Below are 24,931 nucleotides of genomic sequence, written 5' to 3' on the forward strand. Positions count from 1 at the left end.
AGCTCATTCTCACTCTTAAAAATTGTGGCCATCGGTACAACCTCAGCCCTAGTTAGGGGTCTGTGGGATACATGTACATTCCTTGTTCCAGTCCTACTCCAGCCTCCACCAACAACTCTCTCCAGTACATCAATGACCTCACTAGTGCAGCTTCCCTCTTGTCCCAAATTGGCTTCCAATTTCTATCTAGCTCCCACCATCACCTGGTCCATGACACCTCCCTTTGACATCTGCTTCCACCTCTGGCAATTGATTGCCAGTCTGTTATAAACCCATCAAATTCCCAGTAACCTTGACTGCACATCCTCCCAGCCTGCTTCCTATAAAAGCCTATTCTATTCTCCCAGTTCCTCCACTGCATTGTTCCACTGATGCCAACTTTGGCAAGGGGGCCTCAAATGTCCACCTTCCTCAACATCTGTTGTAGTTAAGTTACTTGAGATTATTCTGAGGAATAAGATATACATGCATTTGATTAGGAATAGTCAGCATAGCTTTGTGCATGGGAGATCATGCCTCAAATTTGTTAGAGTTCTTTGATGAAGTGACCAGGAAGGTTGATGAGGACAGGGCAGTAGATGTAGTCTATATGGATTTCAGTAAGGCCTTTGATAAGGTTCCACATGGTAGGCTGTTCTGGGAGGTTAGATCACATGGAATCCAGGGAGAGCTGACAAATTGGATACATAATTAGCTTGATGGTAGGAAGCAGAGGGGAAAACTGGAAGCCTGTGACTCGTGGTGTGCCTCAGGGGTCAGTGCTAGGCCCATTACTGTTTGTTATCTACGATCAATGATTTGGATGAGAATGTACAGATGCATGATTAGTAAGTTTGTAGAGGACACTAAAATAGGCGGTATCATGGACAGTGAGGAAGGTCATCAAATTGCAGCAGGATCTTGATCAGCTGGAGAAGAGGGCTGAGAAATGGTAAATAGAGTTTAATACAGATAAGTGTGAGGGGGTCGCATTTTTGGAAAGTCAAATCAAGGTAGGAATTTCATGGTGAATGGAAGGGCCTTGAATGTATTGGAAGAGGGGAACTTGGAGCTCAGGTGCATGTGACTTCACTTTCAGAGAACCAGGTAGACAGGGCAGTGAAGGAGGCTTTTGTCACACTAGCCTTCAGTCAGGGCATTGAGTATAGAAGTTGGGAAGTTATGATGCAGTTGTACATAATGTTGCTGAGGCCGCACATGGAGTATTGTGTTTGATTTTGGTCACCTTGCTATAGGAAGGAGGTTATTAAACTGGAAAGAGTGCAGAAGAAATTTACAAGGATGTTGCCAGGACTCAAGGGACTGAGTTATAGGGAGAGGTTGGACAAGTTAAGATTTTTTTTCTTTAAAGCATACAAGATTGGTGGTGGCGGGGGGAAGCTTGTAGAAGTGTATAAGATCATGAGAGGCATAGATAGGGTGAATGCACACTCTCCACCCTCCCCCCCAACCCCAACCTTGGGGGAAAATGGAGGACTAAAGGGCATCAGTTTAAGGTAAGGGGGTGGGGGAAGAATACATAGGACTGAGGGGCAATTTTTTTTTTTTTTTTTTAAAAAACAGAGGTGGTACACATATGGAATATGCTGCCAGCAGAAGTGGTTGAAGCAGGCACATTAGCAATATTTAAATGTCATTTGGACAAATACATGGATAGGAAAGGTTTAGAAGGATATGGGCCATGTGCAGGGAAATGGGCTTAGCATGGATGGACATTTTGGTCAGCATGGACCAGTTTGGCCGAAAGGGCCCTGTCTGTGCATAGGACTGACTCTATAACAGATTCCCCAGAATCATGGTTGCTAGGGTTCTCAGCCATGTCTAACCTATGGACTGTACATCAGCCCTCACCCCTTCTCTTTCCTCCAATAGCAATAGGGTCCCTCTTGTCCTCACCCACCATTCCATCAGCATTAACAGAAGGATCATTAGCCAACGTTTCCGTCAGCTCCCTTGGGATGCCACCACTAGACACATTGGGTCCCTGGCCAACATCTGTCTCAGGCTTGCTGCAGTGCTCCAGTGAGCTTAGTATCTCTTTCTGCTCAAGAACCCTGCAGCACCTCTAGACTCATTCAAGAATTTTAGGACCCAAGCATTTCTTCCATAACCTTGCCCTAACTTCCACACCAGGCAGTATCATCATGTGCTGACAATACAAACAACCCATTATCAGCTATTAATAGTCCCAATTAGTAGCTATTCATTCTCCCAGGCTGACTTTTCTTTGGGATAATAATCCCCCTCTCTCCTCCACCCAATCTTCAGCACAATCTTTTTTTTCCAGCTACAACCAGTTCTGAAGGAGGGTCACTGAGTCAATGTTAACTCTTTTCTGCATAAGTGCTGCCAGACCCTGAGTTTTTCAACAATTTCTGTTTTTGCTGCTGATTTCTAGCATCTGCCATTGAAAGTTTAAAGAAGTGAAAATTCTGAATCATGGAGAAACTGAACTCTGTGCCAAAGTAATTTGGAACTCATTTATGCAACTTGAGAAGTTCCTCCTCTACTAAAATTCAGAATTTCTGCAGAAGAGCTCATTTTGTCCAGATAGTAGTTCCTTATAGAGATTAGGCTTATTTGGTGAATAACATTTACACTCCAACTTGTTTAAAATCAAGTTATTCTTGTCAAAGTCACAAGATGAAAACTGCAGCCAATTTAGGAGTTGGAATACCAATGAAACACCATACTTTAGAAGCTTTTAAACTGTTGTTGCATCAATTCCACAGGCCCGTCTCTGCTTGTACAGCTCAACTTGATGACATCAGTCCTGTCGGCTCAAGGCATTCATTAGAGGAAAGAGATATTTTCAGCCTTGACTCAAAGCCTTAAATACCACTTGCCTCATTGAGCTAAAAATCCTTAAATAACTCATACATTCTTCGTAACATTAAAACGAGGGGTGGGGATTTGTTGAAAGGGAAAAAATTGCTTACTTCTAATCTGTTAAATTAAATGGATTATAAAGTTTTGTTTATTGAACAAAACAGCACTGAGTTTAGTAAACAAACTTCACAATCAGACCTCCGTTCTGTTTTGATGAATACATAATCCTTTGAATCATGCAGATTTGAAAATCCAAAAGTCTTCTTTCTAGCCCCTAAATCAGAGAAGGTTAGATTGATTTAAAAGTTCCACTCTTCGTTTGGAGAGAAAAAAAACCTTCTGATCTCTGTACCCATACAGGGAGCGTGGAGGAAAAAGCTCATGGCTGGCCGATATTCTCATCGCTTAGCTCCAAAGTGTTGGAGGAACCAAAAATGCCTGCTCATAAGTCTCACCCATTTCCATTTGCGATACCTTGTCGGCAACAAAGCGTGGAAAGGATAGCGAAATGTACGGAATTCTCATGAATGTAAGCGGTCATCCAAAAAAAATTAACATCTTAATTTCTGCTTGAGAGAGAATGAGAAGATACGCCAAACTGAATAGATTCCCTTGTTAAAAAAGGAGGAATGCTGTAAGCTCATGACTCAAAAGGCCAATGAGGGATAACAATGATGCCCTGATCACGGGTCTTGATTAAGTTTTGTCTTCTCCAGGGCATAGTCATCCGGAACCAAACCCGGCTCAAATCCAGATCAACAGAGACCTGAGCTCATTCCCAGCTACCCTGAAACCACTGCCCATTCACCCAGAAAGTTTGCTTAAAGCTTGCGAAATTTCGCAGCTGATCGCAAACTTGAGAGCTGTTTACTGAGGAGATTACATTAAGCAGAGAGTATGAAAAGCTCTCAATAAATCACTCCTCCCTTCAGGGAGGAGAGGACGAGAGGCGTTGGTCCCAGTTTGGGGAGATGGAGCGACAGGAGTGGTCATCATTAACTCACCGCTAGCATTTTGATCGTGTTTAACCCGCTGACACTTCGTTTGTATTATTAGGTGATTGGTCTGCAGTATCGAGAAGGCACAAATAGCCCATTTTATATAGTCTCAGCTTTTTAAAAAGCTGCTCCATTCAGAAGAGAGTTATTCAATTCGTTAACGTTTAAGAATATGATGGTTAGATTTGCACATTGAGAAAACACTTCATCGATCCCGGTTACCTGCAATGTCCCAAAGCTGTAGCCGGATGATAGTGTCCTCTTCCCAATGCAAGACTTTAAGGGCGAAGTCCACGCCAATAGTTGCTCTATAATGTTGGGAGAAAATCTGATGAACGTACCGCTTGATGATACTAGTTTTCCCAACGCCCAGGTCACCAATCACTAAAACCTTAAACAGATATTCTTTCTGCGTTTTTTCCATATCCCTCAGCCTTTCCTCCTACTCTCTTTCTAAATATTCTCCGCTTTAACCACTTCGAAACAAGCTCTTTCTACCCGCTGCTAGACACCACACGCATGCTCTCACGCCTAAAGTCCTCTCCCTGTCTCCGAGAGATTTAAAAGGGCAATGTTGTAGACCATCAGTTTGGCTCTCCCATCCTGCGCAAATTTCTGAAAGGTTTAATTGTTTGCATCAATTACACGTGTGACTGTGCGCTCGACTATTAACCTTACGAGCTGGGGGCTGTCAAATAGCATTTCTGAGCCTCAAAAAGGGCGTGTTTTTTTAAAGAAACCTCCTTTAGCAGATTTGTAATGATGCTACTGAGTAGTAGTTTAGAATGTACCGTTTCTAATGTTCTGTTGAGTCAAATAGAGAAGCAGGTGAGATCGAAAAGTAAATGTCGAGGGGGTAAGAGAAATAGAGTGGGAGCAGGAGTAGAGGAGGTAAGTGGAGGAAAAGGGTTACAGGGATTGGGTAGGGGTCTGGGTGGAATGATCTTTGGAGGAGCGGTGTGGACTTGATGGGCTGAACGGCCTGTTTCTACAGTGTGGGGATGTTATGATCTATGAAGTCTCATGCCCAGGGTGTGGGGGTTGGGTATTCTGTTTCCGTACATTCTCTGTCACATTTAATTGTCTCCACTCCCTGCCTCTCTCCATGCAATGTTTAATTGTTAAATTGTTATAACATGTATTTTCCAAACCGCTGATTCTTTTTGTTTTCACTTTCAAATTTTCACTCCAACCTCAAGGTTAATCAATCGATACCGAATCTGCTGTTGTTGTTTGTGGGTGAAGTTCCATATTTTTATGGGGGTAAGAGCAGAGGCCAATGCATCAAGTCCACACCGCTCCTCCAAAGATCATCCCACCCAGGGTCACCGGACCCGAAACGTTAACTCTGTTTTTTCCTTCACAGATGCTGAGCTTTTCCAGCAACTTTGTTTTTGTTCCACCGCATCTATGAATTCGGCTCACCGGCCGGACGGCCACTTTAGCAGAACCATCCACCCCTTCTCCTAGAAGTTGGAATAAATAAGAAGGGCTATTTTCCTGCAACCAACAAATGGCCAGTTATGACTAGAATTTCCAGAATCCCACCACTTTCTGTTTGGGGGGGGGGGGCGGCGGGGGATGGGAGGAACCTCACACCCCCTGTGAGTCTTTTGCCCCTTACCTGGTCATTGATCCCTCTACTGAGGGGAAAAGTTCCTTCCTGTCAGTGTCCTTTTCCTTATCACTTACTTGGTCCTCCTTTGCTGTATTGTTTTAAAAAAAAGACTTCCCAGTCCTCCGATTTTATGACTATTTCTGAAAACTTTATAAACATTTTAATCTTATACTATCCATAACTTGGTTTGGGAGCCACGGTAGACTGACTCTTTTGTTTTGAGCTTTTGCATTTTGAAGGAATATATAGGTGCTGTAAATCACATGAAAGTTCTTCAGCAACGAGCCATTGCTAATGTATTTTCCTACTTTAACGTATGTTCTTAATCTGCCACAGCCAATTCGTGCATGTCTTTGTTGTTTTCCGTTATTCAAGTTTAACACCCTTGACCAGATTGAACTAGTTCACTACCAAATGTAATGTTAATTTCCATTATATTGTCATCATCCCCTAAAAGTTGTTTTACAACGGTATTATTAATCAGCCCTTTAACAATACATAATACTAGATGTCGGTTGGCTGTTTTGCGATGCAATGTTACGCTGACAGCAAATGTTCAATTTCTTGCAGTGGCTGAAGTTACCAGGAAGGTAATATCTCCTTCTCAACCTCTCCCTTTGCCTGAGGCACAGTGACCCTGAGACTGAATCACCACCAGTCATGTCTCTCTATTGAGAGAGCAGCCCTATGGTCTGTTAAGACCACAGTGACTTTACAGTTCTCCCCCCATTAGATCTAAAATAGCCTGGTTTTCAACATGCTTTAGAAAAGCATCCCTAAGACACCCCAGAAACTCTTCCGGCACAGCTTTCGTGCTCAGTTGGCCTACCCAGTCTAAATGCAGATTACATTCACCAATGATGCTCATGTTACATGTTCCTCTCATCTCTTAATTAATATCTTGCCCCACACTATCATTACAATTTCGGTACGTCAATGACACCAAACAATATCAGTTGCACCTTGCTTTTTTTTAGCTTCACCCAGCAGACTCCATACACTGTTCTTCTGAGATTCTCCCTTTTTAATGTACTGATTCAACTCCTTATTATCAGTGCAACTCCATCTCCTTTTCCTTCTTGTCTATATGTCATAAATGCTGACTATTCAATACCTGGTCCTGGTCACCATGCAGCCATAATGCTGTAATGGCAATTCATTTGCCCCATTTATTGATATTTGTAACTTTAGATCATCTACCTTTTTGCAAATACTGTATGCAATAGAATGCCCTTAACTGTCCTTTTGAAATCATTATGCATTCAAAGCACACTTGATGTTTGGCTTTGCTTTTCTCATTCCCTTGGCTGTTTTTCTATTTCCAGTTTCCAATTTAACTCCCTTCTAATTTGGGCTGCCCCCTCAGGTTGTCATTCTCCTAACAAGCAAGATTAAAACCATCAACACAATTAACAAATCTATGCAAGAATATCAGTCACAGTCCTGGTGCTACATAACCCATTCAGTTTGTGCAGCTTGTGTAAGTTCCAAAACCCAGAACTCAAGCTTGTGCAGCTGGTGAAACTTCCTGCAGATGTTTGTCTGGTACATGTGGACTGTCCATGACATCATACATACTGTAAAATGTACACTCTTCTTGTCCCAACTGACCTGCAATTCTATAATGTTTAAAACTATTTGATAACTTTAGGATATATATAAACTAACTATGAAAAATTGCTAATAAAAATTTACATTGTATATTAATTTTATTTACTTGTGGTTAAACTTTACCAAAAGAGAAGTAATGTTCCTTACTGAAATCTAGGTAGCTATTCCTTAATAAATGATATGATTTAAGTTGTAGTTTTAAGTTGTTGAAACTCACCCACTAAAAGCAGCTTCTCCACCAACCAATGTATTTAGTTTTCCTATGTCAGTTTTAGTTTCTTTGTCACATTCAACATGGCTGCCGAGTGACCCCAAGTAGTGTCTCCCACAAGTTTGGCTACCTCCACTCCCAGAAGGTGAGTGAAGATGCGGAGACATGATGTCCATATCTGCTGCCTGAGTAGAGATATTTCTGCAGGAATATACAGCTGAGGCTGTATAAGGGTCTAGTCAGACAACATTTGAAGTATTGTGAACTGTTTTGGGCCTTGTATCCAAGGAAGGATGTGCTGACATTGGAGGGGGTCCAGAGAAGGTTTACGAGAATGAACCTGGGGATGCAGGGTTTGTCGTATGAGGAGCGGTTGAGGTCTCTGGGTCTGCATTCAATAGAGTTTAGAAGGATGAGGGCGGATCACGTTGAAATGTACAGAATACTGAGAGGCCTGATAGATTGGACGTGAAGAAGATGTCTCTGCTGTTAGGAGAAAGTGGGACCTGAGGGAACAGCCTTAGAGTGAAGGGATGACCTTCAGAACTGAGATGAGGAAGTATTTCTTCAAGCAGAGAATGGTGAATCTGTAGAACTCATTGCAGAAGAAGGCTGTAGAGGCTAAGTCATTGAGTGTATTTGAGACAAAGCCAGATAAGTTCTTGATTAGTAAGGGCATCAAGGGCTACAGGGAGAAGGCAGGAGACAGGGATGAGAAACATTTCAACCATGATCAAATTGTGGAGTAGATGTGATGGGCAGAATGGCCTATATCTTATTGTTTCTTGCAGGTCTTGCTGTCTCTGCTCCTGATCTCCAGGTCCTCCTCCTCTCCTCTGGTGTCCTCTGGTTTTGGTTTCTTCAGCCTCCCTATCAATTCTGTCAGACCATGTCCAGATTTTGAATCCCTGTGTGGAGTCTCCTTGTAATCTTCACTTTTGCAAAAAGAACAACCCTAGTTTCTCCAATCTATCCACATAACTGAAGTTCCTCATCTCTGGAGCATTCTTGTGAATTTTTTTTTGCACTCTTTTTCTAATGATATTTCATTCTTGCTGAAGTGTGATGTCTGGATCTGGAAATGTAATACTCCATTTGAAGCTGAGTCAGTATTTTACATGGATTTCTCATAAATTCCTTGCTGTTGCATTCAATGGGTGGAATTTTCCCAGCATTTTAATGATGTGCGTAGTGGTGAGAAAGTTGGGGGAAATGACGAGAGTGAAAAATTGAGATTCTTGGCATTAAGAAATAAATTCTAATTTTCCCTGAAGGTTTCAATGGCCAGATGATAATTGAACTTGTAAGAGATAAGAACCCTACTTGCATGCATAAAGATCTCAATTAGGTAATCTCTCATTTCTATGCAGATTGCCATTCTACCAGGTACATGAGAAACCAGATGACACCAGTTCCTGACTTGTAAACTGGAGTGGTTACCTGGCAGTTATAGCTCATCAGCATCTCTTCTAAGCCTCCAAGTTGGCCATTATTCCCTAGATTTTCAGAACATGTACCATGAAAGCAACTGCCTGCACCCTTCATCTACACATGTCGATATTTTGTAGATACCCACCTTCAACAGATGCTCCTGGTATATCTTGGACTTCAAAGAGCAATACTGAAGTTCCAAACTGTATTATGAGTTAGTCCAAGTTGTAACCTGAGCATCTGCTGTAGTAGCCTGTAGTTACTGTAAGGTTAGCCGGCAGTTTTGAACAATTGCAATTTGCAGTTCTGAATATTCTGCTACTATATTGTGGCTACTGACCATACCCAACAAGCATGTGATTCCAAAACTTGCAAGTGTCAAACAATTAAATGTGATTTTGCAGTTGGAGAACATTTACTGGATTATCCAATTGTGCAAAGAATTCTACTGAACCTCACGTACCACCCCACCAACCTCCGGATCCAACGCATCATCCTCCGACACTTCCGCCATCTGCAATCCGACCCCACCACCAAAGACATCTTTCCCTCCCCACCTTTATCTGCTTTCCGGAGGGACAACTCTCTCCGTGACTCCCTTGTCCGCTCCACACTCCCCTCCAGCTCCACCACACCCGGCACTTTTCCCTGCAACCGCAGGAAGTGCTACACCTGCCCCCATACCTCCTCCCTCACCCCCATCCCAGGCCCCAAGAAGACTTTCCACATCAAGCAGATGTTCACCTGCACATCTGCCAATGTGGTATACTGCATCCGCTGTACCCGGTGTGGCTTCCTCTACATCGGGGAAACCAAGCGGAGACTCGGGGACCGCTTTGCAGAACACCTACGCTCGGTTCGCAATAAACAACTGCACCTCCCAGTCGCGAACCATTTCAACTCCCCCTCCCATTCCTCAGACGACATGTCCATCCTGGGCCTCCTGCAGTGCCACAACGATGCCACCCGAAGGTTGCAGGAACAGCAACTCATATTCCGCTTGGGAACCCTGCAGCCCAATGGTATCAATGTGGATTTCACAAGTTTCAAAATCTCCCCTCCCCCCACCGCATCCCAAAACCAGTCCAACTCGTCCCTGCCTCCCTAACCTGTTCTTCCTCCCACCTATCCCCTCCTCCCACCCCAAGCCGCACCTCCATCTCCTACCGACCAACCTCATCCCGCCCCCTTGACCTGTCCGTCCTCCCTGGACTGACCTATCCCCTTCCTAACTCCCTACCTACACTCACCTTTCCTGGCCCCATCCCCGCCTCTTCGACCTGTTTGTTTCCTCTCCACCTATCCTCTCCTCTATCCCTCTTCTATCCGCCTCCCACTCTCTCCCTATTTATTTCAAAACCCCCTTCCCCTCCCCCTTTTCTGATGAAGGGTCTAGGCCCGAAACGTCAGCCTCTCTGCTCCTATGATGCTGCTTGGCCTGCTGTGTTCATCCAGCCCTGCACCTTGTTGTCTCGGATTCTCCAGCATCTGCAGTTCCTACTATCTCAAATTAGGATTGCCAGTCAGGCTGGCAGTATGGTGCACTGTGTATATTGGAAGCTACAAACGTGAATACATAGAGCCCTGGTCTTTGCAGACAAAACAAGTGTACATGCATTGTGTCTGTTTGAACTCAATAGGGTGACAGGGCGATACTTTGATAAGAGTCAAACTTTCTGGTTTAAAATTTAAGCAAAACCTGACAACTGCCTATCTTAATAAACTGGTTCATGAATTGGAGATTTGAAGAAATGAATTGAGAATCAGAGGAGGATTTGATAGGTGTTCAAAATTATCAATAGTTTTGTCTGAAAATAATTACTCCTTCATTACTCAATGGAAAAAAAATGCCTGTAGCCAGAGGACACAGATTTAAGATGACTAAGAAAAGAACCAGATGCAGCATGAGGAAAAAGAATTAATTTACTCAGTGAGGTGTGATCTGGAATACACTGATTGAAAGGGTGATGGAAAGAGATTTAATAGCAAAGTCCAAAAGATAATTGAATAAATATTTGAAGGAAAGCCTTTACAGGGTTATAGAAGAAGAGCAGGAGGTGAGATTAATTAATTTGTTCTACAACATAGGCAGGATGGATCAAGTGGCCTCCTTCATTGCTGTTGTATACTTTGATTCTATGAATAGATAAGTGACTGTTTACACCCAAGTATCATGCAAAATTCTTAATTATCTAGATAATTGCTTCATAATTACTTGAAAGAGACAACACATTAATTGCATAAGTAAAGTTGAGGTTGAGAATGTGCTGGTCTCAACATGTCCCTTGACATTCCAGTTCACCCTGCTTATAGCCAAATTTTAAATGGCATTATCTTAGATCTTTGAATTTTGTAATATATTGGTTCTTTATCACTAATTTCTAGCATGTTCTCTCTTTCTACTGGCCTAATTTGACATAATATTACAATCTAGGCTCACTTTTTATTGATTACCTGATTTTATTGATACATTGTAAACTCCCAACTTTCTCCCTGGACTGCATACTTTAGATTTCCCTTGCATTTCATTCCCTTAGCAATTGAGCATAAATGTCAAAAATCCTCACTTTTTACAGCTAATAATTCTTTTCTAAGCCTACTTCTGACTATCAGGATAGACAGAAATTTTCTCCTTAGGTTTTTCATTGTCATACTAGTCCATTTGATGAGACGTTGATACTGGTAACTGGTTAGAATTACTTCATACTTCATACTTCTGTGAAATTACAATGAGCACAGTTAAAGTCACACTAAAATGCCAGAAATGCCATCATTGAATAATTGTTTATTTTCAATCTCTAGTCTTTTACATTTTGATGTAACGATACATGTATCACATGATGGTCCACACTGTAAACTAAGTTCCAGAAATTCGTGATTGTAAGACAGATTATTTTAAAAGGAGGCTAACAGACCACATCAGACAAGTGAAATTGCACAATAGCAGTCTTTCACTATTTAAATTGTGGAGTCTAAATGCTACTCAACGTTAAGTGCATCATCAATCAAATTCCTCATCGGTATCAGAAAGTCCTAAACTGTCATCGGACTCGTCATCTTCTAAAGGTGGTGGTTCATCTCCCATATAGAGTTCTTTCTGCTCCTGGATTAAAGGTTTACCTTCTTTATCTTCCTCTTCTTTTTCTTTCTGTTCCTTCTCTTCAACTTTGAGAGGTGGCAATTCAAGTTTGGCCCAGGTCACAGGATCCATTTTTTTAAGGCTGATTTCCACTTTTGTTGGGCCCATATTGACACAGCTTTTTTCTACATCAACAACCTAAGGTAAGAGTAAATTTAAATCAGAATTACTCTTTTCCAATGTCTTGCTCAATGGCTGCTCTGAAGCTGATTGCATCCAAGACAACGTCAAATGGTGTAGTGAAAACTTTTCTCCTGTACACAACAATTGCCAAATATTTTCTCATAAAAATATTGCTACTTGAGGAATCTTTACTTGCAGTTCAGAGAGCATCCTATGCTGGCCAGTTATAATTTAGTACTGACCTAACTCAGCTATCTGAATTTGAAGTGTTTGTGTAACAATTATTAATGATAAGCATTATACTTTTTTGCCTTTTTTTAAGCATTAAATGGAAAAACAACTTTAAATCTTTGCATGTCTCTGAGTCAACTGCCATGAGGATTTCATACCTACAATGAAACAAATCCTAATTTTATTAGAGACAATAAAATTTTCTTTCTGTATGAATCAAAAATCTAATTAGCAACTGGAAATAAAATGCTTTGAAACCCTGTTATGGTGCAGTGGTAGCATCCCTACCCCAGGATCAGGAGGCCCAGGGTCAAGTTCTGCCTGCTCCAGGGGTATGTAATAATATCTCCAAGCAGATTGATTAGAAAAATAGGTTACATTTTTTAAAAATGAAATCCTGTTATGTTATATCGGTTACAGATGTGTTAATACTTTTATACGATACTATAAGTTGGTGGCTTTTCTCTCAAATTAGCAATAGCAGCAACAATTTGCATTTAAATAGAACCTTTAACATAAAAGAAATCCCAAAAGCAGTCGCAGAAGCATAATTGGAAGAACATAATTCGGCAGCTGAAATAATTTTTTTGGGGGGCTTACCAAAGATTTGATCAATATGGAGGGTCTTAAATGAGATACACTGCTTTAATTTTAGTTGTTTTATGAGCTATATTGCTGATAGCAATTTGGTAGAGTTGGATGAGGATAATGCACAGGTAGAAGCCCAGTGTAAAATTCACACGCATTAAAGACAAGGATTATGAACTGCAATAACACAGGAAGATGCAACTGACAGCAGATGCAAGTCTGGCCTGGGGGGACAAAGGCAGTACAGGGACAGCCTGAGCCTGAACAAAAGTAGCAGATAATGGACCTTGGGGTGGGTGTGGACTGGTGGCGTGGGACCTGAAAGCTGAGGTCTACAATGAAGATAAAAGTGCCAGTTTTTGTTATATGGAGGCAAGACTAATATGGAAGAGCAGGATCATCGAAAGGAGAATTAATGAAAGAAAATTAGTTAGAAAGCAAGAAACAGAAATAAAATTTACACTCTTGGAGGCAGGCAGGAAAGTGGAATTACTGAACACCTTATTGGGTTTGAGCAGCAATTTTGGAGTTATAGTGCCACCTATAGTGGATGAGTAAAATAAGGGGAAAAAATGAAGAAAATGCACTTATATAGCTTCTTTGATGTCCTCAGGAGTTCCCAAAGTATTTCAAAGCTAATGAATTACTTTTAAGTTAGTTATATAGATAAATGCAAAAGCCAACTTAAGCACATCAACGTCCCATGAAAACAAATAACGTAAGTGACTAGATAATCTGGTTTGGTTGTGTTGTTTCAGGAATAAGATGCCTGTAGTGCATCCCTCTTTGATCCCGAAGCTCTTGTTTCAAGTCCCACTTGATGGTCAAGGAAAATGTGTTCATAATATGATCAAACAGGTCAAGTACAAAGTTGTAATTCCTTCTGATGTTCCAATCGCCAGGAGTTAACAGCAGGAGAGATTACGGGTTGGTCATGTGACAGAGCTCCAACATCTCAATGTAAAAGTGTCTGTTGCCATAGCAACTTGAACTTTTTTTGTGAGTGGTTCATTCAGTTGGCTGACTGCCAATATGAATCAGTGATGCCAGCCGCATGGGGTTCAATGTCCATTCTGATCTAGTGACTCTGGATACCTTGGGATCTTTTACATGCAGTTTAAAGGCAGATGGTGCCTGCTTTCAAATCTTTCAACCAAACAAAGTGACTCAATTTCTCAGTATTGCATTTAATTATCAGTTTACATTATTTTCTGAAGTCTCTTGAATGAGCTTAAAGTCATAAGCTCCATAACATAAAGATTAGAATACACCATAAATGTTAAGTAGGATGTAATAGTGAATATGGACAGATTAGTGCTCATAGTTATAAAGCTAATGAAAATATGCCAAAGATCTAGCAAAATTGTGACACTGGAAGTAAGTGTGTTCAATCATTGGACATATTGTATGAGTCAATTTCCCATAATATTACACTTGGGACTTGCAAAACTAAGCTTTGAAATAACTTTGAACTATAAATTAATATGGTGCACAAATAAAATTGAAAAAAAAAAGATATTTTATCAGTTTGAGACTGGTTTTAATCTGGTGTCCAGTCAATAATTTTGTCTAGTGGAATTGCATCCATTAGAAATTGCGTTGAAACTGTCCAAACACTTAAAACACCTCAAGCCCTCACAATACAGACGCATGTCTATTACACTCCCATTTAAATCAAGCCAGGTCCCAAAAGTGAAAAGGTGATGATACCCCAGTCTCAAAGAAAGTTTAAGTGCTTAAACAGAAAGTAACTCACCACCTGCTTCTCCAAGCCTCTCTGCATGGTACAAGTCAGGACTGTGATGGAATACTTTCCATTTGCCTGGATGACTACAGCTCCAGCTACACAAACGCTTGATACCATCCAGGACAAAGTGGGCTACTTGACTGACATGTCATCCAGCGCTTTAAACATTTGATCCCTCCAACACTGATACACAGTGGCAGCAATATATAACATGCACTGCAACAATTCTTCAAGCTCCTTTGAAAATACCTTCCCAATCTGTGACATCTAACTTCTAGAAGGACAGGGACAGCAAATACATGGGAATGCTATCACCTGCAGCTTCCCCTCCAAGCCACTCACGATCCTGACTTGGAATTACATCAACATTTCATTACTCTTGCTGGGTCAAAATCCTGGAACTCCCTCCCTAACAGTATAGGTATCACCAGCACCATATTGGCTGCAGTTGTTCAAAAAGGCAGCACCCTGTCACCCTCCAAAGGGGCAATTAGGGAATGATAAGTGTGAAGACCACTTGTTTTTGACTGTGGACCATAAAATAGGATAAGATACTGCTTTAAACAAAGGGACTGTGGAAGAAGATGGTGCAGTTTTTAAAAATACATTACTCATTATACGTCAGCTTATAACTCGATGTTGGCTTATTCAAGCAGTGACAGTGGATGCTAGACAGTTGGCTCCATCAGTGTACGTTCAGGGAAATCTTGCCCAGTGACAGACTTTGGATTGGTTTCCAACCAGGACTAATGTGTGTTCGGGAGCGCTCAGCTAAGTTTCTCAATCTCCTGTTAGTTGAGAAGTCAAATAAGATTCTGAGCAGCTAGCTTCTCTCTCTCTTTCTCTTTCTGTTTCTCTTTCCATTTTTCAAAGGAAAAAATGTCTTCAGAGATAGAGACTGAAAGGGCAAATCTTCAAACAGTGAATGAAAAAGAGGGATGGATGGACAACCTTATGTCCTCAAAGCATTGGATGGGAACCAGAAGAAAAATTCATTGGTTCCTATATTCCAGACTGGCGCCAGAACTGTGTTTCACTGAATTTTTTGTTCCCTCCTCACCTGTAATATTTGTGAATTGTTTTCTCTTTGTATGTGGTACGAAATGTTTTAAAAGGGGTAGAGTTCAAGTTGTAGAGTTATAAATTAGCAATTCATTTTACTTTTGTGACATTAGTTAAACCTATTTGACTGCAATTAGTAGTGATTTTCTTATTAATGGTAAGTAAAAACCCAGTGTGCACATTCTTGTAACCGGAATCGGACAATTAGGTACCATTCAGCAATTTGGTGGTTTAATAAAATTTTCACATTTGTGATGGCTCTGGCAATTGCGGGGGTGGGGCTTGATTTTTCAACACACACCCTAAAGTTCATGACACAATTAATGCTGGTTTAGCCAGCAATGCCCACATCCTGTGAACTAAATTTTATGATTAGGTACTTGTTACCACTGAAAATGAGTCCTAATGACCTGCTTGCTCCCAAGTTCAATGCTCTGGTTTGTACTGAGTTATCTAATCTCAGTAAGACAGCAACAGAGATGCTAAAATTGGCTAATACCGCTGTCTGGACTCCAATGTAAATTATAGCCATTGAGGGGTAACAGAAAGTATTGAAATTACCACATCCTAGATGAGAAAACTGTTATCACCTTGGAATGACATCTTTTCAAGAGTTCAACATGCAAATGAGCCAAGTACCCAGATGCTGTCACATGACCATGTTCTCTACGGTCATGCTCATTCAGCTGATCAAGTAAACAAAAGCCAAGCACTTAATTTGTGTTACATTTAGATACCGCAAAAATTAGTCAGAAAAAATGAAAAATACTTACACCCCATAGATTTAATACTTTGTGAAAAACTTTATCCTGTTCAAACATGATATGGACAGTTAACTGTAAAACAGAACAAAAACAACTCAAATATTGTGGTCATCAATTTTTCCCTTTCTGATTGTAAAACTCCTAAAGCTTTTCACTCCAACTCAAGATTTTGAATATGAATTGATGCATTATTTTTAGTTAACTCAGCATTTGTTTTTTGGAGTACAAAAAAGTGGGAGATGTGAAACATATTCCTAGGGACTCAGGAAGGTGTAAATTTGGAGCGTCAATGGTTAAGTCAAGGGGATGAATGGATATGTGGGGAGGCAGAACAATATCAAGAGGAACATGAAGGATGGGGTTGGGAGGCAGATTATTTTGCATCTCATTACAAAGCCTGCAAGTCACTCACAAGGACAAAGTTTAAACCTTGTTATCTTTGTTCCAAACTCAATTGCGCAGTAACAAGACAAAATAGCTGTCATTGCAAGCTGACTGGGTGCAGTAAGTTACTGTTTCTCTCGTCGGGGGCAGAGTATAAGTTGTTTGAATGTGATGCTCTGCCAGGGCAATTGCATTAATCACACATCCACTGATGCAGTAACACCATCCATCTGGCATCAAATTGGCAGCTCATTCTCTTTGCAAGAAGATTTGAAACTTATAGCCTCAAGTAAACATGACTGTTACAAATGTGCACTATTTGCTTCTTTGTCACGTCAGATAAGCAAATCTATTACACTAATTTAAAGGTTTCATCTGGAATTAATGTTTCTATATCTCATTTACACCTGACATTGGAAGATGTTTTAGAGCTGCCTCATTCACATTGAACTGTCCTTACAAACTTACATGGTCTATGGTGTTTCAGGGTGGCTTTGTTTGGGAGAGTCTGCTACCATAATGGATTAATGCCAGAATTTCAGTCACCCAATGTAGCATTAGCACTTTGGATAAGGTTACACACTTCCTTAGCGAACAAGACATTGGCCTTGTTATGAAGCCACCATGAGATGCTGAGTCAGGACATAACATGATGCTTCTTTGTGACTGATGTGAGGGCCCAGGAGTACCCAAGTTGCTGCTCTATTTCTAGCATTCCCCACAGATGTTCACTCATTGCTGGATTCCTTGTGGCTGAGATGAGCAGGCAAAGACAGTATCCAAGGAAAGAGCAAATACAATATTGTCAGCAAGAACAGCAACCTCCAGCATCTGCCGCACAATTGTGTAGATGGAGAAGTGGCAGGTGAAGAGCCCCAAAAGGAGGCTGAGGAGAATGACCAGACCCACACACAGTGACTTGGCGGTCATTTTCTACAGCTATCCCATCCACAGTGTAGGTGCAGGCTAAGGCTATCCCAAATCCTCATCACTAAATGCTGCAATCTGCTACAGCATGACTTGCACTCAGAAGAACCGGGTGGCTATTTCATCCAATGGCTGTCAAGGTCACAGATACCCTGAACGTTTACACCAATGGCTTGTTTCAGGGAGCAATTGGGTACCTGTGTGACACCTCCATTCCCTGCCCATATTGCAACCCACAAATGCATCCAGGATGTCATCAATGCCACTTTCTTCAGATTACACCAGTTTATACCAGGCCCCCATGATGAGGTGAGTCAAGAAGCCTGGGCAGTGGGATTATTCAACATTGCTGGCTTCCCCTAAGCGCAGGTCACAATAAACTGTACCCACATTGCTTTGAGAGTACCCTGTCGTCAACCTGCAGAGTTCATCAACCGAAAAGATTTCCACTCCATTCATTTTCAATTTATCTGTGACCATCAATGCCAGATCTTGGGGGTCAGCACCAGATATACTGGAGAATTGCTATGATTCTTATTTTTAGTGAACCGACAGATTTCTGCATCCTTCCAAGGTCCTTTACCCATACAGGGATGGCTGCTAGGAGACGACAGATACACTCAAGACGTGACTCATAACACTCGTACAAAACTCTTGGTATTTTCAGCTGTTCTCACTTTCAAGTAACTGGATTTTACAGGTTCTCCTCACCATTAAGGAGAAAGCAGCAGTCAGTGAAACAGGGCACTAATATAAAATGGTACTGAAGTTAGGTAGCTTTGCGGGCTTCAGAAAGCATACGGAATCCGAATGTTGTGCAGTGCAGTCCCTCAGGATAGGCAGCAGGTTGGGATCAATCCTTGGGCACCTCCTGTTCACCTACTGGCTTGGAAGACTTGGCTGGTCATCCTGGGGATGTCTGATCTGAGAGGTTTACTCAAAATGTATTGGCCAGATGCAGGCTCAACACTCCTTAGCTTGAACTTCTACAGACACTGACATCATAGGCAGGAGGAGGTGCAGAGGCTGGTCATCGCTGACAGGAATTTCTGGGGGTCCTGTGTTTCGCTCCTCCTCCCTATATGTGCCTGCCAGCACCACTCTGTCTCCGTAAGAGGAAGGACCATCTGGAGTGAGGCTAAGGTCCCTTATTCTCTCTCACTTTGCCAGTGATGCTGAGCACCGATGGTTAGAGAGATGGAGTATACGTCTGTGTGCATATCTGGCAGACATTGGCAGTGCTGGAACTAGGTCTCCACGGGGGTAACCAGCCTGTTAATGATGACAGCCAGACACATGTATGCCAGAGCCAGCACAGAACTGAATGTTGGTGGACTCCTCCACCCTTCGATCCAGTTTACTGACTCTCTGACAAACCTGCCTGCTGTTCCTTGCCTTTCTGTGCATTTTGACAATGTCATTAATGGCCAAGACTATGGGATCTTCTTCTGCCTGGGCCTGAGCAGATGCCTACTCTCAAAGTGCCAGGAATGGGGGCTGTTACTTCCTTGACCAGCTGAAGGGGTGTATCAGAGAATGTACTCACCAGACTGTGCTCCCAAGTCTAACCTAGTTCGGGAATTCATCTAAAACCAAAAGTCTCTGTGAGCTGATGGAGGGTGCAGGTGCCAGTGCATCCTCCAAGGGTTTCTCTTCAGAGATGAAGCTGAGGATCTCGGGGTGCAGGCCCCTTCTAAGCAAAAGTTTGCTACGTGCTCAAGAGCAGAAGAGGAGAGGCAGCCATGAAAGACAAAAGCTTATTCAGGTGAAGAGTGGGAGAGCAGTGCAATGCTGTACAATGAAGCTCACTCAGCCCACGGAGTTGTCCACATCCACATGAATGCTCATGTGCTGCTCCAGCCATCTCTTCATGTGGGATGAGGAGCTGATCTCCACCAATCTCTGCTTGGCTGTCAGACAATCTTCCCTGCAATAAGACAAAGAGAGAGACTGAGAAAGGTGCAAGTGGATTGGAGAGCCATTAGTGGTGATGCAGGAGCCAGAGAAGTGGTGAGGTATCCCCAGTGCATGACTTGAAAGCACAGAATGCAGGAAGGATTAGTAGGTTGGGAGGACACAGTAGCTGTGAGCTGTTGAGTAGACTTGCTGTATACAATACTGAGAGTTGCAGTGCATGAGCACATGCAGTGGTAGAGTTAGAGTAGGTGGTCCTTTGAGTCTGAGGTAACAGAGAAAAGATGGTGGCACTTACCTGTGTGAAGCACAGAGATCATTAACCTTCTTCCTATACTGCACTACATTTCTTGTAACTCGGGCCGTTATCTCAGTCCAGGCTAGGTCTGGTGGTGCGGCCTCCTTAGCGAGTTAGCTGGATAAAGGATTGCTGTCCTCTCCATCACCTCATTCACAAGCATCTTTGAGGTCCCTGTGTGCAAAGGGAGGAACTAACTTCTCTTTCTGGGCCATTTGCTGCAGGGTAACACTGCAATACCACAGTGTGAGCAGCACTTCCTGGTTTGGAGCTTCTAAAGTGATACACAGTTGGGTTTCAATATGACCCCTGTGGCGTGAAAGTTGCATCGTCCCAACAACAACAAGCACCTCCACCCTCGCCTGCTGCAGGATTCCAGGAGACGGGAAGTGAACAGGCCAGTTGAATCATTAATGAGATGTTGAGCAGACGTTTATGTGAGAAAAGTAAACGTGGGCCATAGTGGACCAATGCTTTGAATCTTATCCAAAGAATCAGTAAACCAAAAAATGGTAAAATTCAGCCCAAGCTTCATAAAGCAACACCCTCATTTGTCAAAACCTCTTTTATGATATCTCTTTTATTCTTAAATGCTTTCACTTAAGTTTCTCAAGAAATAAATAAAAATTTCAATTTGTTCAAGGTACTTTGGCTTTCCCGTCTATATTTGTTAAAGGTTTTTAAATTCTGGAGTTTAAATGATGTTGCACTTACCATTGTACGGTTAGCATCTATGTAGCTGAGCTCTGGGTTAGACATTTTTGCATAGACTGTGATGACTACCTCGCTGCCAGTCTGGTGCCAATCATGCCGGCAGCCAACCAGTTTCTTATCCTAAAACAGAAATACAGTCAGCTCTAGTGTGAGAAAATGCATTCTTAGGCCAACTGCTCAGGTCGGTTTCTGGTTCATGTAAATGGTTGTCTCAAATTCTTGAAGGCACAGCAAAGTAACCAGGTCACAGGTATAGCAACATGGGACTATTGTCTTTAGTCTGATTTAAGATTCAATAACAGGTTGAATATCACATACACCTTATACAATAATTTTGCTTGTGATACTTTGGGAATGACTTTTAAGGCAAGAGGAGGCAGATCGGGGTGCATGATAGAAGTTAAGCCCTCTATAAGTGAGACTGGTTCATGATCTTGACATACCCCACCTTCATTTTCCGTTTGGGAACGCTGTGGCCTTCTGGGCTCAATGTCAAGTTCATCAATTTTAGGGCCAGAGCATCTTCTCCCATGTCCTTACTCCAACCCCCACACACCAGGGCTTGTCATAACATGGGTTGCTCCAACAAACATCCCATTGTCAGCTATTAATGGTGCCTGTTAGCGGCTATTGAGTGTCGCAGGATGACCCGTTCCTTTGTCTGCTCAACTATTTTTCTTTTTTTGGGCTCCATCTCCACCTGTCGTTTTCTCCTCTTCCCTCCCCCGCACCACATCTTCAACATGCATACCAAACTTTTCCTTGCTAAAATCAATTCTAAGAAGGGTCACTGGACCTGAAACATTAACTTTGCTTTCACAAATGCTGCCAGACTTGCTGAGTTTTTTCAGAAATTTCTGTTTTTGTTTCTGATTTCTAACATCTGCACAAAGTTCTTTGGTTTTTTTTGTTAATGCCAATGCTGTGCTCGGACAAGGCCCACTAAATAGTTAAATGGGTTCCCAATTGCCAAATGGTCCCACTGCTCGGACTGCGACCAAAGCCAGAAAATTCCACCGTGTATTTTAAACATTAGATTACAAGTAGCAGCTTTAATGTTCTCAAATTCATGTGGAAACTGGGAGAAAGTGGACTGAATGGATACTCCTGACATGCTATGTTGTGCCATCACAATGTATGTTGTTGTTCAGTACATATGAAAGGGTTTGGGGAAGTCTACATTGTAGATATTATCACAACATGTACTAACTATACAATGGACAGGCTAATATCCAATGTACCAAGCCTCACTGTTGAATGAATACAGGTGGTTTCCTAGAAGCTCAGTGGTAAACACATTGCTTAGCACTGACTCACATGCACAACTCACTGAAAACAGGCAACTGCAAGAACTTTATCTGGTTTTCAACTTTCACTTGCAATAGGGAAATGATGTTGATTGTACTGCCTAACTTATGTGGTTTAGTATCTTTAACAAATCCTTTCATTGCTACTTTATGGCTCATCTCTCTTCTGGGATCAAATAGATTGAGCAGTTTCAAGGGTTTTATACACAATGTGTTCTCCACCATAGGCATCCAGAAATAATTCCTGTACTAATTGTCAGGTGATTATAGTTACAATATCTCAGTGGTTTATAAGACACTACATCGTCTTATTCTTTTAGACCATGGCCTGAGAATGAGAAAAATGGACACTGCTTTAAAAAAGGCAGAATATAAAGACTTGTTTGCAGCTTTGGAAAATCAAGTGAAGCTAACTGATGTATGTCAGACAATGTTACTTCTAGTGACACTAAAGTCAGACACAATGACACCATCTGTGTGTGTTCAGGGCAATTCTGCAAAGAGACAGGCTTTTGATGATCTTTCAAACGGTAGCAGTTGTTGTGAGTTCACGGGAGCTCAGTGTAGTAACAACCTTCTGATTGAATCAACTGTATTTAACACAGATCCTGCAAGGGAGAATGAAACAGAAGGGAGCAGACCCAGCCAGCTTGTAGGCTCAATATCTCCCTCTCTCTCTCTCTCTCTCTCTCTCCCCCTGTTCCCTTGCTCTGAAAAATTGCCTTCTCCAACTCACTGTCAAAAGAGCATAGAAAAACAACATTCAGAGTTGCTAAAAGGAAGAACACTAAAGGCCACAGTAAAAGAACTCTGGATCCAACCAAGGAACCAGTGAGCTAAAGATTAATCATTGCTGTACTAACAACATTGAGGCATCATTAAAGAAAAGGATCATCTAAGTTTCTGAGTTTGGACTTTTGATACAGAACTGTGTTCCTCTATTTTTATCCCTCCACTCACAATAATTGCGTTTGTTTTTCTTTGTGTTTCTATGTGTGTGTGTGTGTCTGTGTGTGTACAGCAATTTAAAAAAATTTAAGATTCATAAATTACAAATACTGTTCTTGTTAAGAATGTTACAATAAATCGTTATTTTTTATTTTTACTGAAGAAACCTGTTTTTTGGTTTTTGCCTGGACAGCAGTAAGTCAGAGACAAATTGGTGTTTTGTTAGCTTCATTAAAATCTTAACATTTTTCACAACTGTAGGGATATTGGGGCTTGATACCCAGTGGGTCGTGAATGGTTTAAGTGGTCTCTCAACTGAACCATCTCTGAAAATATCTTATCTCAGGATGGCATATGAAAAAGTAGGTCAAAATAGGCAACTGCAAAGGTTTATGGAAGACTGGATTCAAATTACAAGCTGAAATTGTGCCAAAACAGGACCATTGTAATTGCTCATTTTATCACGACGAGATTCCACATTGTACTTACTGCTTCTTTCTTGGTCCAAAGATGCTTGCCCTTGATGCAGCCAGGCTGTTCAATGAATTCCTCAAACTCTGTCGTCTTTATCTTACAGCAACTCCAATATTTCATTCTATTAGAAAATAAAACATAGAAATTAAATGCTATTTGGTATATCAACCCCAATCCTCTCTCAGTTTCGTGGAGTACATTAGACCATTCAATCTCCTGAGGAAAAACATTCAGCAAATGTATTCCTTGCTCTCAGAGGTTAAATCATGCAGAATTCCAATATCTCTCTCTGACATTACATCTTATACCTTGATGATGGATTAGAACCGCAAAGTACTTGAGCATAAATTGACCTTTTAATTCCTAAGTGTTTTTTTTTAAAAAGAAAGGACTGGTACAGCCAAAAGATGACTGAGGATGTAAATTCAGTAATTGTCTGGCAGAGTTCTGTTTGGACCCATGGAATTTCACACATGAAGAGAGTCAGGGAATCTTCAAACAGAAAGACAAAATTAAGAGATGACGAAAGACTGCCAACCCATCCCATTCTCAGCAGGAATGTATGTGTTTTACCCTTCCAGGAATAGAATATAAACAGGGTTAAAAACCAAATGGAACCCCTGCTCTGTGTGTGTGTTGGGGCCTGATATACTAGTGCAGGCCATAGCCTGAGAAGAGCCAAAAAACAGCCCTGCACTCTAGGTAAAGAAAGGTAAACTTGACACTCTCGCTGTGAGATCTGGCAGCCAGTCACCATGAAAAGGAACTAGTGCAAGGAATTTCAATGAACTTTCAAAGCCAAGAATTGCAAAACTGACTCCCCTATTACCAATGTCAATGCTACTGGTACCTCCCATATAGCAGTCACAATCGTCTATCATCTACTCTTCAAAACCAAGTCCTAACATGAAGATCAGAGTGGGACCTGGTGGGACCTAGCTTACCGCTAGCACTGCCAGGTCTCCATCTTGGACAGCAGGTCACCACCATCTCAGGTCATGATCCATGGCTAATGACTGCCCTCAGCCTCCATCCGCAGACATTGGCATGTGACCCGTCTCAGCATCACGGCACCCTCGTGGTATATCTCCCATCCACTTAAAATATAGCTCTGCACTTCACCGCACTTGGAGTGCATTGACACTTATCACCGTAATGCTGCTGCCAGCAGACTTAGCACGTAGGAACAAGCACCCATATGGACTAGTCCAGGGTGCATCTCAGAGATCCTTGCTTATCTCTTTGCGTTGACTCACTCTGCACCTAGTTGAATGCTCACAACATCTTTGCCTTGGCTTGCCCTTTTCTGCTCTGACCCCTCAGTCACAGCTTAAAGGTTCACAGTACTTTTGTCCTGCACAGAAATAAAACCAAGCAGCCTGTCATAGTTGTCTGCTAACACCATACGCCAGCAGTGTACATAGCAAACACCCAGCATGTGTTTCAACCAAATAGCCATGTTCTCAGTCAACTCAAGGGAGACAGCCTTCAGTCAGGGTGTCTCTCAGTCAGGGGAGCATTTTGGGAACAGTGATCATTGTTGTGTAAGTTTTAAGATAGTTATGGATAATGATAACAGAAACAAAGTTGCTGGAAAAGCTCAGCAGGTCTGG

General features: G+C 41.8%; 2 protein-coding genes across 2 annotated transcripts in view; one reads left to right on the forward strand and one right to left on the reverse strand.

Moving 5' to 3' along the window:
* LOC109916610 (serine protease 23-like) overlaps positions 1-24,931 on the forward strand; it is a 98,789-nt gene that overhangs the window by 51,245 nt on the left and 22,613 nt on the right. The gene's annotated exons all lie outside the window — the stretch shown is intronic.
* Positions 11,464-24,931, reverse strand: part of zgc:92429 (uncharacterized protein LOC445063 homolog) — a 58,741-nt gene continuing 45,273 nt past the window's right edge. Inside the window, exons 8-11 of the mRNA XM_048604937.1 lie at positions 23,334-23,439; positions 20,590-20,709; positions 16,362-16,424; positions 11,464-11,975 (exon numbers count right to left, since the gene is read on the reverse strand). Of these exons, the coding sequence (XP_048460894.1) occupies positions 11,700-11,975; positions 16,362-16,424; positions 20,590-20,709; positions 23,334-23,439 (565 nt within the window). The 3' untranslated portion in view covers positions 11,464-11,699. The remainder of the gene's footprint in view (positions 11,976-16,361; positions 16,425-20,589; positions 20,710-23,333; positions 23,440-24,931) is intronic.

This window comes from Rhincodon typus, chromosome 14 (genome assembly GCF_021869965.1).
Source record: "Rhincodon typus isolate 14 chromosome 14, sRhiTyp1.1, whole genome shotgun sequence".
NCBI classification, from domain to species: domain Eukaryota; kingdom Metazoa; phylum Chordata; class Chondrichthyes; order Orectolobiformes; family Rhincodontidae; genus Rhincodon; species Rhincodon typus.